Source organism: Panthera leo, chromosome B3, assembly GCF_018350215.1.
Source record: "Panthera leo isolate Ple1 chromosome B3, P.leo_Ple1_pat1.1, whole genome shotgun sequence".
NCBI classification, from domain to species: domain Eukaryota; kingdom Metazoa; phylum Chordata; class Mammalia; order Carnivora; family Felidae; genus Panthera; species Panthera leo.
This window is the reverse complement of record NC_056684.1, coordinates 92,561,137-92,576,030: the sequence shown is the minus strand read 5'-3', so window position 1 is coordinate 92,576,030 and position 14,894 is coordinate 92,561,137. Positions and strand designations below refer to the sequence as shown.

At 38.7% G+C, this 14,894-nt stretch overlaps 1 protein-coding gene and 1 long non-coding RNA gene across 5 annotated transcripts in view; both read left to right on the top strand.

Moving 5' to 3' along the window:
• The window catches only part of LOC122222492, a 76,447-nt gene that overhangs the window by 35,391 nt on the left and 26,162 nt on the right, over positions 1 to 14,894 (top strand). The window contains exon 3 of the long non-coding RNA XR_006203785.1: positions 1,644 to 1,788. This is a non-coding gene — a long non-coding RNA (uncharacterized LOC122222492). The remainder of the gene's footprint in view (positions 1 to 1,643; positions 1,789 to 14,894) is intronic.
• FSCB (fibrous sheath CABYR binding protein) lies at positions 3,323 to 6,812 on the top strand. Of its 4 annotated transcripts, none has more exons than XM_042943049.1 (2): positions 3,323 to 5,101; positions 5,153 to 6,812. In XM_042943049.1, the coding sequence occupies exons 1-2, from the start codon at positions 3,530 to 3,532 to the stop codon at positions 6,632 to 6,634; spliced, it is 3,054 nt and encodes a 1,017-aa protein (XP_042798983.1). In that variant the 5' UTR covers positions 3,323 to 3,529; the 3' UTR covers positions 6,635 to 6,812. The 4 variants fall into 4 exon arrangements, with proteins under 4 accessions (XP_042798983.1, XP_042798982.1, XP_042798985.1 ...); XM_042943048.1 differs by having other exon boundaries at positions 3,323 to 6,067; positions 6,101 to 6,812; XM_042943051.1 differs by having other exon boundaries at positions 3,324 to 5,473; positions 6,101 to 6,812.

The following is a 14,894-nucleotide window of genomic DNA, read 5'->3' as shown; positions in this document are numbered from 1 at the left end:
TCCACATGGACATCTTCCCTCTGTGTCTCCCCCACCCACAAACTTCTGTTTTTATAAGGACAACTTAACCTGATTATATTTGCAAAGACCCTATTTCCAAATGGGGTCACATTTACAGTATTAGAGCTAATGACTTCAACATGCTTTTTTAGGGTATACAATTCAATCCATAACAGATGTGAACCAAGTAAATGGGAGAGAAATGAATCATGTTATATTTCTAGAACAAAGGGTAAAATGCCAAACCGTAAATTGACAAGATAGTTTGAATAATGATTAATTGATTAAGTTGATCAGCATAGAAAAAGGAACATTTGTGGATTTAAGAAATCTAATGAGGGCTGCCTGGGTGGCTCAGTTGGTTAAGTGTCAGACTTTTAACTTCATGGTTCATGAGTTTGAGCCCTGTGTGCCTGCTTGGGATTCCCTCTCTCCTTCTCTCTCTGCCCCTCCCCCACTTGTTCTCTCTCTCAAAATAAATAAACTTAAAAAATATATATATAATGAGAAACTGTTTAATGAAATTCCTCATAATTCCATTTGAATCTGAAGTAAATTTTAGATTTTTTTGGCATGCTAATTTGTTTCTATAAATAAGTTAGTGACAAAGGCAGTTTACTATGATAGGTTGGTATGTAAGATTGATCAAATTCCTTATTATTTTTTAGAGGGGAAAACATAAATATCAAATAGTTGGAAATTTCGAATTTATCTGATATTGAAAATTCAGTTTATGTCTATGGAAAATTTGGTAAAATCTTATTTAAATTGAGGCAGCAAAATTAATCCAATACATGCAATTACATAATCCAATTAAATACAATGTTAGTTTTGACATTTCTTTTTTTTTTTCTTCCAAGATTTTATTTAAATTCAATTAATTACATATAGGTAGTATTGGTTTCAGGAATAAAATTTACTGATTCATCACTTACACATAATACACAGTGCTCATCAAAAGAAGTGTCCTCCTTAATGTCATCACCCATTTAGCCCCTCCCCTGCCCACACCCCTCCATCAACCCTCAGTTTGTTCTCTATAGTTGAAAGTCTTATGGTTTGCTTCCCTCTCTGTTTTTATCTTACTTATCCTTCCCTTCCCCTATGTTCATCTGTTTGGTTTCTTAAATTCCACATGCTAGTGAAATCCTATGGTATTTGTCTTTCTCTGACTCATTTTGCTTAGCATAATACACTCTAGTTCCATACACATTGTTGCAAATGGAAAAATTTCATTCCTATGGCTAAGTAATATTCCATTGTATATATATCATATCTTCTTTATCCACTCATCACCCAATGGATATTTGGGCTCTTTCCAGAATTTGGCTATTGTTAATAGTGCTGTTACATACATGGGGGTGTATGTGTTCCTTTGAATTAGTATTTTGTATCCTTTGGATAAATACCTAGTAGTGCATTTTCTGGGTTCTAGGGTAGTTCTATTTTATCTTTTTGAGGAAACTCTATACTGTTTTCCAGAGTGGCTGCACCAGTTTGCATTTCCACCAACAGTGTAAGAGGATTCCCCTTTCTGCACATCCTCACCAACTTCTATTGTTTCCTCAGTTGTTAATTTTAGCCATTCTGACAGGTGTGACGTGGTATCTCATTGTGGTTTTCATTTGTATTTCTTGTTATAGAACAACCCAAAATGGACTTTGAAGATACTCCATAGAGTGTCAGAAACTTGATTACAAAATGACAGATGGAATTGAGAAGATCACCAGACCACAAAGCAGTTGATAACCTAATTTTCAAACTATAGCAGGTCTGATGAGAACCTAGGTCAGTTCTTTTGTAAAATGACTATTGTTTTACTTCACTTTATTAATTCTTAGAAAGATAGAACATAGCACAGCAGCATAGACAAAAAGTAAGACAGAGCAAGTTGAGATGTAGGGCAAGCAACACGGTTTAAATCACAGTTGTCCAATTACACTAAACAAATATTCACTGATCCCTGCCAAGAGACTGAGTTTGGTTTATGGAGCTGATCAAAGAATTTGAAAAGTGTTGATTTGGCTAAGATAGCCTAGCTATAATTATGAATAATGCATATCAAACAAGGATAATTATTCGATGACATTTTTGTATTTCCTAGGGGGATAAAGAAATTTAAAAACATTTAGATAATCAAGTCATAATGATTGTTTAGATATGTTTATTTCTTTGTCCTTTGACTACATTTTTAAAGTTTGCTGGGGTGCCTGGGTGGCTTGGTCGGTTAAGCATCCGACTTCGGCTTACGTCATGATCTCACGGTCCATGAGATAGAGCCCCGCGTCAGGCTCTGTGCTGATAGCTCAGAGCCTGGAGCCTGTTTCAGATTTTGTGTCTCCCTTTCTCTCTGCCCCTCCCCTATTCATGCTCTGTCTCTCTCTGTCTCAAAAATAAATAAACGTTAAAGTTTGTTTTCTCCTCTTTAACTTTTGGTAGACTAAAGTAATGTGCTTTTGCACATCTTTTGATAAATCTTAATCTTGCTAATAAAATTTTTGCATGATGTGTAAGTTAAGGTTTTATTTACATTCTAAATCTATTATAATACCATTTACAATTTGCTTACCTGGGTTTCCTCTTTTTCAAGGCTTCATTTTAAGGTTTTCCTCTTCACTAGGGAATTTATTCCTACGTGGTTATTCAGTAGCTTATATATTTAAAAAATGCATTTTATTTCACTTGGCATATCTTTAGAGTTAACATTCTTTAGTTGGCAAGCTTTGGGTGGAGCTATTTTCTGAAGTAGTTGAAAATAAAAATATCTCAAGTTGTCTGAGAATGCAAATATGCTACATAAATAGATAGATAGATAGATAGATAGATAGATGCTGGATAGATAGTAGGCTCTTGTAGTTACTGAGTGCTAAAGACATAGGAAAGGACTTTACATGAATATGGACTTCAGAATTCAAGTTTCTCATACAATATTCATTTTCTTTAAGTCATATAAGCATATACACACGTATAAGTTGCTTTCTCCAACAATTGAAAATAGGCTGCAGCATTCTGAGTTCTGTATTATAACTGTCTTTGATAGTAGGATGAAAAGAATAGAATTGAAAGTTCAAAAGCATCACCTTCAACTATTAAGAAGCAGCATTACTGGAGTTTGCTTGACGTTCCTCTGATAGACAAATGCTTTTTTCAACTTGATGTTTCAAGTAGTAGCTCTCTCACTTGCAACCATTATCTATGAGTGTCTATACCAAGTTAAAAAGTGCTTGGAATACCACCAATGGAAGCTTGTAGAGAGAATTGGCTGTGATGTCATAGACCCTTAAGGGAAACTTCTAGAAGTGAGATTCAGTCATGTGAGAGACTAAACAAGTAAGATGCTTACTGAGTAAGGTGGGATCCAACAAGGGTGTAGTACAGAATGCAACAATTTATGAGTTACTTTTTTCTAAGGTAGCTAAACATAACAACATTTAATGAAGAAAGGCAAACTTACCTATCTGGTATATTTGTGATTCCTGATGATTAATTACTTGAAGATTAATACATTTGAAATTCACCAGTCTTAGAAATGGAAGAAAGTGATGAACCTGATCAGCCTATCTCAGCAGGGAGGCAAGAAATTCGAAAGAGAAGACGACCCAGTCAACCAATGGTAGATAAATCCCAGCAGACCGAAGTGACAGAGAAAAAGAAAAATTTGCCTATATCACAATCATCTGGCCCTAAAGCTACCCTTAGTATTGGTAACATTCCTGGAAGTAAAGTCAACTGTGAGTCTTTCAGATTATCTTCTCAACTTCAGCAAACTTGGACAAAGAGAAAGCATGTACAGGATATGACTGATAAATCTCTGCAAACAGACACTATTGTAGAAGAGAAAAAAGAAGAAATCAAACCAGTTGGTGAAACAGTGGTACCTGAAGAAATGCCAGCTGCTCTTGGAGAAGCAGTCCCTGAATTTCCAGAAAGTGTTCAGGAAGTAGAAATTCTGACAAGCAGACACTCAATTCAATTCAAAATAGACAGATCTCAGCAGACCAGTTGTACTGGAGACTGGACAATGATGAACATTCCTCAAAAAGAAACAGTGGACAGAGAACAGCAGACATACTTTAGTGAATCAGAAATAGTGGTAATTGGTAGGCCAGATAGCTCTTTTTCAAAGTCAAATGAAGTTGTGCAGAAACGTAAATCCTCAGGGAAGATTTTCATTAGTGAACATCCTGAATTGCAACCCTCAACAAGTAGAGATGATGCAATTAGGCAGGTAGGTATTAGCAGATCTTCATTTAGTCAGCAAAGCAAAAAAGGTAGTTTGGTACCTTTAGAAGATGAGCAGTACGTTCTGGGTGAGGTCCAGCCTCCCATTGCAGAGGAGGTCTCTGCTGAAGTGCAACCTACACCAGCTGTGGACATTATTGCAGGAAAGTCCACTACTGAACTTCAGCCTCCACAAATTGAGGAGGCTCCAGCAGAAAAGGGCCCTGCCAAAGTACAGCCAACCCTGGGTGAAGAGGCTCTTTCAGAAGGGCCTCCTGCTGAGGTTCAGTCTCCAAAAGTTGAAGAAGCTCCTGTACAGCCTTTCCCAGATGAGGAGACTCCTGAAGAAGAGGCCCCTGCTAAAGTGGAGTCTATCTCTGCTGAAGAGGCTTTTTCAGAAGAGCCTCTATCAGCTGTGGAGGCCCCTACAGAAGAGGCCTCAGCTGAAGTTCAGTCTCCACCAGCTGAGGAGGCCCCTGCAGAAGAGGCCCCAGCTAAAGTTCAGTCTCCACCAGCTGAAGAGGCCCCTGCAGAGGTGGCCCCAGCTGAAGTTCAGTCTCCACCAGCTGAACAGGCCCCTGCAGAGGAGGCCCCAGCTGAAGTTCATTCTCCACTAGCCGAGGAGGTCCCTGCAGAAGAGACCCCACCTAAAGTTCAGTCTCCACCAGCTGAAGAGGCCCCTGCAGAGGAGGCCCCAGCTGAAGTTCAGTCTCCACCAGCTGAAGAGGCCCCTGCAGAGGAGGCCCCAGCTGAAGTTCATTCTCCACTAGCCGAGGAGGTCCCTGCAGAAGAGGCCCCAGCTGAAGTTCAGTCTCCACCAGCTGAAGAGGCCCCTGCAGAAGTGGCCCCAGCTGAAGTTCATTCTCCGCTAGCTGAGGAGGTCCCTGCAGAAGAGGCCCCAGCTGAAGTTCAGTCTCCACCAGCTGAAGAGGCCCCTGCAGAGGAGGCCCCAGCTGAAGTTCATTCTCCACTAGCTGAGGAGGTCCCTGCAGAAGAGACCCCACCTAAAGTTCAGTCTCCACCAGCTGAAGAGGCCCCTGCAGAGGAGGCCCCAGCTGAAGTTCAGTCTCCACCAGCTGAGGAGACCCCTACAGAGGAGGCCCCAGCGGAAGTTCAGTCTCTACAAGCTGAGGAGGCCCCTGCAGAGGAGGCCCCAGCTGAAGATCAGTCTCCACCAGCTGAACAGGCCCCTGCAGAAGAGGCCCCAGCTGAAGTTCATTCTCCACTAGCTGAGGAGGTCCCTGCAGAAGAGGCCCCAGCTGAAGTTCAGTCTCCACCAGCTGAACAGGCCCCTGCAGAGGAGGCCCCAGATGAAGATCAGTCTCCACCAGCTGAGGAGTCCCCTTCAGAGGAGGCCCCAGCTGAAGTTCAGTCTCCACCAGCTGAGGAGGCCCCTGCAGAAGAGGCCCCAGCTGAAGTTCAGTCTCTACCAGCTGAGGAGGCCCCTGCAGAGGAGGCCCCAGCTGCAGTTCAGTCTCCACCAGCTGAGGAGGCCCCTGCAGAGGAGGCCCCAGCTGAAGATCAGTCTCTACCAGCTGAGGAGACCCCTACAGAGGAGGCCTCAGCTGAAGTTCAGTCTCTACCAGCTGAGGAGGGCCCTGAAGAGGAGGCCCCAGCTGAACTTCAGTCTCCACCAGCTGAGGCCAAAGTTGAAGTTTCTTCTCCACCAGCTGAGGAGGCCTCTGTAGAAGAGGCCCGAGCTGAGGTTCAGTTTCCACCAGCTGAGGAGACCCCTGCAGGGGAGGCTCCAGCTGAAGTTCAGTCTCCACCAGCTGAGGAGTCCCTTGCAGAGGAGGCCCCAGCTGAAGTTCAGTCTCCACCAGCTGAGGAGGCCCCTGCAGAGGAGGCCCCATATGAAGTTCTGGCTCTACCAACTGAGGCCCCAGCTGAAGTTCAGTCTCCACCAGCTGAGGAGGCCCCTGCAGAGGAGGCCCCATATGAAGTTCTGGCTCCACCAACTGAGGCCCCAGCTGAAGTTCAGTCTCTACCAGCTGAGGAGGCCCCTGAAGAAAATACCTCATATGAAATTTGGTCTCCATCAGCTGAGGAGGCCTCTGCTGAACTTCGGTCTCCATCAACTGAAGACACTACTTTAGAAATGGTCTCTGTTGACAAACAGTTTCCAGAAGCCAAGGAGGACTTTATTACACCAATCTCTATAGAAAATGACCTTATTCCACCATCTGAACAAACTGCTGCATATGAGGCTCTGGTAGACCATGTGTCTACTGAATATCAAAATCTCCAGACTGATGTCCCAGGGATAAAATTAGAATCAAAGGTTTTGGAAGATCAGCAAAAACTCGAAGAGCCTTTGGAACTGGATCCTGTCCCTGAAGATTTGTCTAACATCAAGAAAGAACAGGTTCCTACCTTTGAAATAGAGGGTGTCATCCATGTACAACTAGAATAGAGGCCTCTTCCTCAGCTCTAATTAGCTCTTAACTAAGCTAGCAATCAGAAGCTACAGGCTTCTGGACATGCACACTTAAGAAAAGTATAGGTATCTGGAAGTAAATACCTAAAAGGGAATCCCAAGATGTGGACTGCTGGCTGGAAAATGAACAATAAAAACTAGTGGTTTAAAATTACTATGTTATTTTCATTCAAACATAGCATATATGAAATACCCATTTAGAAATGAAGTTGATGATTGAAATAATTACTTAAAATATCATTTCTATAATAAACCTTATTGAAAAGGGTAAAGTATACAGCTATATTTTATTTTCACTATATGTAGCTTGTAGTGGAAAAGGCATTTTCTTTGCTGTAGTTCTCTCATCTACTTTAAATTCCTTGAGTTTGTCACACAGCTAAAGGTATGTGTTTTTTTCTCTTCATTATAATACCCCATATCTCTAATTCTCTTTCTATTTGATTCCTTCTGAGACAAGTGTTCCTTTCCTGTTTTCATCCCTATCTTGCATATTTTACAGTCCCATATCTGGATCGGGGAACTTAAATCCTTTATAAAAGCCTTAATTTTAATGAAGATAACCTGGATAAAGTATTTTAAAAGGCATGTAAACATAAAGAAAAATATACTTAGCCTCAAGGATATATTTCTACTTTTAATTTCATTTCAACTTAGAATGTGGTGAGTCCTTTAGAAGCTTGGCTTGTTTTTTGTACTTTGAACTTGTTGTGAAGAGTATTGAATTACTAGTTGTAGTACAGTACTCTCCCCTTATCCACATTAAAATTTTTTTAAATGTTTATTTATTTCTAAGAGAGAGAGATACAGAGTGTGAGCAGGGGAGGTGCAGAGAGAGAGGAGACACAGAGAGCCTAACAGTCTCTAGGCTCCAAGCTGTCAGCATGAGCCTGAAGTAGAGCTTGAACCCATGAGATGTGGGATCATGACCTGAGCTGAAGTCAGGTGCTTAACTGACTGAGCCATCCAGGCACCCCTTCAGTTTTGCTTTCCATAGTTTCACTTACCCATGGCCAACTGTGGTCCAGAAGAATATCTTCTTTCTGATGTACCCTCCCTTGAAGGTCAATAGTAGCCTAATGCTGTGTCACAATGCCTTCACCTGACCTGTCAGGTTGACTACATCTCATCATGTAGGCATTTTATCACCTCACAACATCACAAGGAGAAGAGTTGAATACAGTACAACAAGATATTTGGGAGGGAGAGATCACACGCACATAAATTTTATTATAGGATATTGTTATAATTATTCAATTTTATTATTTGTTTTTGTTGTTAATCTCTTACTGTGACTTATTTATAAGTTAAGCTTTATCATAGGTATGTATGCATAGGAAAATGCAGTATACATAGCACTTGGTACTACCCATGATTTCAGGCATTCGCTGGAGCTCTTTGAAGGTATCCTCTGTGGATAAGGGAGGAATACTGTTTAATCTATTCACATTTTTAAAGAGCAATTATAGGTTATTATAAGATATCTGTTAATAAAGGACATCACGGTTTTTATGGTTATGACAACTTTTGGGAAAATATTTTCTTTAGCTATAATTCAGTTGCTACATGCTGAAATAATGAGATGATTCTCTCAAAAAGTTTAATTTGGTTAGTATATTTTTCTGTTTAGCAAAAACTCTAGATTGATGATTCCAGACTTTGATAAAATTTGATGCCCTATAATTGTTGGATATTTCTCACATTCTTCATTACGTCTGTACAGTGTGTGACAAGAGCATGTGATCTTTTTAAGTGTTTTTTAAAAATAATTTTATAAGTTTTTGTAAGTGAAATCTTTTTAAGTATGTGCTAGATATGAGGTTGAGAAACATTCTAGAATACTTGAATGAGGGTTGCTTATTTTGTTATTTCCAAGTCCTTTTTATTTTGTTTTCTGAGATGCTTAAAATCCAGTGAAACTCTTTTCTAAATTTGAAGGTTTTTAAGGTTTTTATTTAAATTTATTAGTTAACATATAATGTAATATCAGTTTCAGGTGTACAATATAGTGATTCAACACATCCATATATGACCAGGCGCTCATCATGACAAGTGCACTCCTTAATCCCCATCACCTGTTTAATCCATCCCTTCACTCCCCTTCCTGCTGGTAACCATCAGTTTGTTCTCTATAGTTAAGAGTCAGTTTCTTGGTTTGTCTCTCTGTCTCTTTTTTCCCCTTTGCTCATTTGTTTTGTTTCTTAAATTCCATATATGAGTGAAATCATATGATATTTGTCTTTTTCTGGTGGACTTATTTCACTTAGTATAATACTGTCTGGCTCCATCCATGTCATTGCAAGTGGCAAGATTTCATTCTTTTTTATGACTGAATAATATTCCATAGTGTGTGTATTTGTGTGTGTGTGTGTGTGTGTGTGTGTATACATCTTCTTTATCCATTCATCAATTTATGGACACTTGGGCTGTTTCCATAATTTGGTTATTGTAAATAATGCTATAACAATCAAGTTAGTATTTTTATATTCTTTGGATAAATAGTAGTGCAGTTGCTGGATCACGGGATAGTTCTATTTTTAACTTTTTGAGGAGCCTCCATACTGTGTTCCACAGTGGCTGCACCAGTTTGCATTCCTACCAACAGTGCAAGAGGGTTCCCCTTCCTGCACATCCTCTCCAATACTTGTTTTTTTTTTAACGTTTATTTATTTTTGAGTCAGAGAGAGACAGAGCATGAACAGGGGAGGGTCAGAGAGAGAGGGAGACACAGAATCTGAAACAGGCTCCAGGCTCTGAGCTGTCAGTGCAGAGCCTGACGGGGGGCTCGAACTCACAGACCCTGAGATCATGACCTGAGCTGAAGTAGGATGCTTAACCGACTGAGCCACCCAGGCGCCCCTCCAATACTTGTTTTTTTGTGTTGTTGATTTTAGGCATTCTGACAGTTGTGAGGTGATATCTTGTAGTTTTGATTTACAGTTCCTTGATAAGTGATGTTGAGCATCTTTTCATGTGTCTGTTGGCCATCTGTAATGTCTTATTTGGAGAAATATCTGTTCATGTTTTCTGCCCATTAAAAAAAATTTTTTTTAATGTTTATTTATTTTTGAGAGAGAGAGAGAGAGAGAGAGAGAGAGAGAGTACAGCGGGGGAGGGTCAGAGAAAGAGGGACACACAGAATCCAAAACAGGCTCCAGGCTCTGAGCTGTCAGCCCAGAGTCCAACACGGGTCTCAAACTCATGAACTGCGAGATCATGACTTGAGCTGAAGTCGGACACTTAACCGACTGAGCCACCCAGGTGCCCCTCTGCCCATTTTTAAAAATTGGATTATTCTTTCCTTTGGGTGCTGAGTTTTGTAAGTTTTTTATATATTGTTGGATACTAACCCTTTATTAAATATGTCATTTGCAAATATCTTCTCCTTTTTTTAGGGTTGCCTTTTGGTTTTGTTAATTGTTTCCTTCACTGTGCAGAAGTTTTTTATTTTATTCAGTTCCATTAATTTATTTTTGCTTTTGTTTCCCTTGCCTCAGGAGACATATCTAGAAAAATGTTGCTATGGCCAATGTCAGAGAAATTACTGCCTGTGCTTTCTTCAAGGATTTTTACGGTTTCCTGTCTCAGGTCTTTAATCCATTTTGAATTTATTTTTGTGTATGGTGAAAGAAAGTTGTCCAGTTTCATTCTTTTGCATTTTGCTGTCCAGTTTTCCCAACGCTATTTGCTGAAGAGACAGTCTTTTTCCCATTGGATATTTTTTTCCTGTGTTGTCAAAGATGAATTGGCCATATAATTGTGGGCTTTTTTCTGGGTTTTCTATTCTGTTCTATTGATCTGTGTCTTTTTTTTTATGCTAAATACCATACTGTTTTGATTACTGCAGTTTTGTAATATAACTTGATGTTCGGAATTGTGATGCCTCCAGCTCTGCTTTTCTTTTTCAAGATTGCTTTGGCCATTTGGGATCTTTTGTGGTTCTATACAAATTTTAGGATTGTTTGTTCTAGCTCTGTGAAAAATGCTATTGTTATTTTGATAGAGATTGCATTAAATGTGTAAATTGCTTTGGGTAGTAATTTAATTTCTCTTTCTGCTGTTTCATTATTGGTATGTGGAAATGCAATAGATTTATATATGTTGATTTTGTATCCTGGGACTTTACTGAATTCATTTATTAGTTCTAGCTTTTGCCAATTTTTTTTTATTGTAGTTAACTTCTAGTTTCATAGTGTTGTGGTCAGAAAAAGTGCATGGTATGACTTCAAACAAAACAACAACAAAAAAAAACCCAGTAGAACAGAAATCTGTAGGGTTTTCTATTTAAAATACATCACTGTAAATAGAGACAATTTTACTTCTTCCATTCTAATTTGGATGACTTTCATATCTTTTTCATACCTAATTACTCTGGCTAGGACTTCCAGTGCTATGTTGAATAAAAGTGGCAAGAATGGGAATCCTGTCTTGCTCCTGATCTTAGAGGGAAAGCTTTCAGCTTTTTACCTTTGAGTATGATGTAAGCTGTGGGCTTGTCACGTGTGGCCTTTATTATGGTAAGTTAAGTTCCTTCCATATCCAATTGGCTTATAGTTTTTATCATGAAAGAATGTTCATTTTGTCAAATGCTTTTTCTGCATCTATTGAGATGATTATATGACTAACACCCATTTTTTGTTTGTTATGGTCCTCTGTGACTAATGAGTGCAAATCTTGTTGGCTTTCAGAAGTAGATAATTTAGGGACCCAATCCTTTGGTAGCAGTCTTAAAAGGTGGGGAACTAGATATGTGGTTCAAACTCTTTACTCCTGAAGAACTTGGGGTTGGGGAGTTCCTGCCTGATTGTATTGTGCTGTGCTTGGTATGCGTTATAACAATTTTTTAAAAACCTTTTTTATGTCCATAGTATCTTTATTGATATTCTGTTTGTAATTAAGGTATAATTATTGGTACCTTATATCAATAAATATTGGTAACTGTTTTCTCTCTCAGTCTCTTTCTTTATCTCTCCTTTTTCAAATCAGTCTGGCTTGAGGTTCATTCAGTTTTACTGATCTTTCAAATAATCAACCCTCAGTTTCATTTATGTCCCTATTTATTTCAAAAGAAAATTCATTGACTTCTCTCATCTTTATTATTTCTATCTTTCTGCTTACTTCTACTTCTTTATGTACTTTTTCTAGTTTGTTTTTTAACAGATGGAATCTGATGCCGTTGATTTACTTTTTATTTCTTTTCAAATGTGGTCTTTTAGTGTTGCACATTTGTCTCAGCAATGTTTTAGCTGCATTCCATAAATTCCAATAACCTGTGCTTTCATTGTCATTCAGTTCAAATGTTTTATAATTTTGTTTTTGATTTATTATTTGATATATGAGTTACTCGCCAATGTGTTATTTGATTTCTAAATATTTGGGAATTTTCCAGATTTATTTTTGCTATTGGTTTTTAATTTAATTATGTTTTTGTCATAAAATATACTTAGTTTGATTTGACCTTTTCAATTTATTGAGGTTTGTTTCATAGTCTAGCATATGACCTATTTTGGTAAGTGCTCTATGTTCTAAAATATTCTATTGTTTTTGGTTGGAGGGTTCTATAAATGTCAGTTTTAGAATCAACAATTGGTTGATAGTGTTGTTTACTTCTATATTATTACTGATTTCTATCCACTTGTTCTCTAGATTATTAAGAGAGGTATGCTGAAATCCCTGACTATACTTGCGGATTTGTCGATTTCTCCCTGAAGTTCTATCAGTTTTTGCTTCATGTATCTTGAAGCTTTGGTATTAACTGCATAATTGTCTTCTTGATAAAGACTCCTTTTATCCCTGGTAATATCCTCTCATCAGTAACTTTGTCACTTGTCAAGTTTAGATCCTTAATATTCTTTGCTTGGTTTACTGTGGCTATTATGTGCTTTCCCTATTTTAGTCTTTTCTTCTTCTAAATAATCTTTCCTTTATTGCCAGAGGTGTTTATTTTATAATATACATCTGCTCATGCAGTCATTTGCTTACAGAAAACATATTATATTCCTTAAATTCCTTAAAATGATAGCCATGACCCTTTACATCTACTATAACCTACTTTATATCACCCTTATTAAGTATGGGGTAGTGGTATAAAATGAAGGTTAAAATCATGACTGCCAGTTAGCAAATCCCAACTCCCTAACTTATGAGCTGATTAGCTATTTTGGGTTAGTTAACTTCTCTGTGCCTCATTTACTCATCTGAAAAATAAGAATGATAAGCATAACACCTAACCAATAGAATTGTTGTAAGAAAATAGTTTATCCATATTAAGTTCTTTGAATGGTACCTAGTACACAATCAGCAAAAATGCTTGTTCCTTCTCTCATCATCATTACTTGTATTACTTGCATACTTCCTTTCTTGTGACATTTCTTTTTCTATTTAAGTTCTTACCATACCTGGCAATGATTGTTATGCTACAACTGCCTCTTATTTGTCCATTGTGTTTTAGTCATTTGTTCCCTAGAGAGTTCGGGTCATATTTAAAGTTTTTATTTTAGCTGGCAGTTACTTTGCTTTGGTTTAGCATACAGGTCCTGGACTGCTTTTATGGGCTATGGTTCCAATGAAAATTTAATTTTCAAAGACTTTGTGGTGCTATTTTGGTCTGCTCTTTTCTTTGGAATTTCTACTGATTTGTGATGAAGCCACCTGAGGGAGGAAAGAGGAGCTTTCCCTGGATGGGCTGCCAGGTGCCTTTAGGGTGGAGGAAGGGAGTTTCATTCTCACCAAGAATAAGAAGCTTCCCTGATAGGCAGAATCGTCCTTGCTGGTGCCCCTGTCACCCTGTGTCTCTTTCTGGAGGATGGAGCATCTCAGGCCCATGATTGTATTCCTTCCTGCCTACTCAATGATACAATTTAGTAAATCTCTCCCTTTCCTCCTGCATCATCAGTGTTTCATCAAGTTTCATCAAAGTTTCTACTCATTCTCATTAGCTTTCAAACATGCTTTTTATTTTTACCTATCTTAAATAAGCAAATAAACAGACCTCCTCTTCATACTTTCTCTTTAAGCTACTGCTCCATTTCTTGGCTTTCATTGACAGCAAGTTCTATACTCAATTAGTCTCTGTCCCATTCTCTCAAATCTGTTCTTTTTTTTATTTTTATTTTTTTAATTTTTATTTGAGAGAGAGTGAGGCAGCATGCAAACAGGGGAGGGAGCAGAGGGAGAGAGAGAAAGAATTCCCAAGGAGGCTCCCCACAGATGTGAGGCTCAATGTGGGGCTTGATGTGGGGCTCCATACAGGCTGGACACAGCGCTCAATCCCAGGACCCTGGAGTCATGACCTGAGCCAAAATTAAGAGTCAGATGCTAAACGACTGAGCCACCCCGGTGTCGCCTCTCAAATCTGTTCTAAACAGGCTTTCACTCCTATAGCTCCACTGAAACTGCTCTGGCAAAGGGAAGTAGTCACTGACAAATCCAATAGGTAACACTCATCCTCATTTGGTCCAGTAACACAATTTAACACCGTTGATCATTTGCATTAGATATTCTTCCTTCCTTGAATTATCATCGTTCTTTGCTTCTGGGATGCTTTCCTCCTATTTTATTGACTAATTACTCTTTGCTGATTTCTCCCCATCTCCCAGCCTCCTAATGCTGAAGAAACCCAGAGTTCTGTTTCTGTCTCTTCTTTTCTCTTTCTTTCCTCTCCTACATTCACTTCCTTAGTGAGCTCATTTAATCTTGTGGCTCACATCCCATCTATATCATCTGATGGTTTATATCTATCTCCCCAGTCAGATTTCTCAGATGGCTTACTCAAAATATACACTTGTATGACTGATAGATATCTTTCCACTGTAAAGGTACACCAATTTTGAAATAGCCAGAATGTTTTTCATCTCCATCAGTATAGTTTTATTTGCACCTGAGACAAAACCAATTTTGAGAACATGACTAGCTAGCTATGAAAGACAGGAACACTTATGTTGTCACATTGCATCCTGAGAAGTGCAGTTCTAGAAGAAAAGACAGGAAACAGGGATAAGATGGAGAAGTGGGCAAAATCCTTTGCTTTGAGCATATTTTGGTATTATAAATCAAAATATGCTCCATTGTCTTAGAGTGTCATGTAGCTACATGGGAGAAGGAGGTTGGGTAGAAATTTTTATCTCCTTCAGCAGAACTCCAAGAATGAGTCTTGAAAAGAGAATTTGAAGTTACTCTTCAGGTCATAAGAGATACTTCTAAGACCATCAACCAGATACAATTCCCAGATCATCCC

Excerpts from the sequence above, each read along its gene's own strand:
- FSCB (XM_042943047.1), top strand. The coding sequence starts at position 3,530 with ATGGAAGAAAGTGATGAACCTGATCAGCCTATCTCAGCAGGGAGGCAA.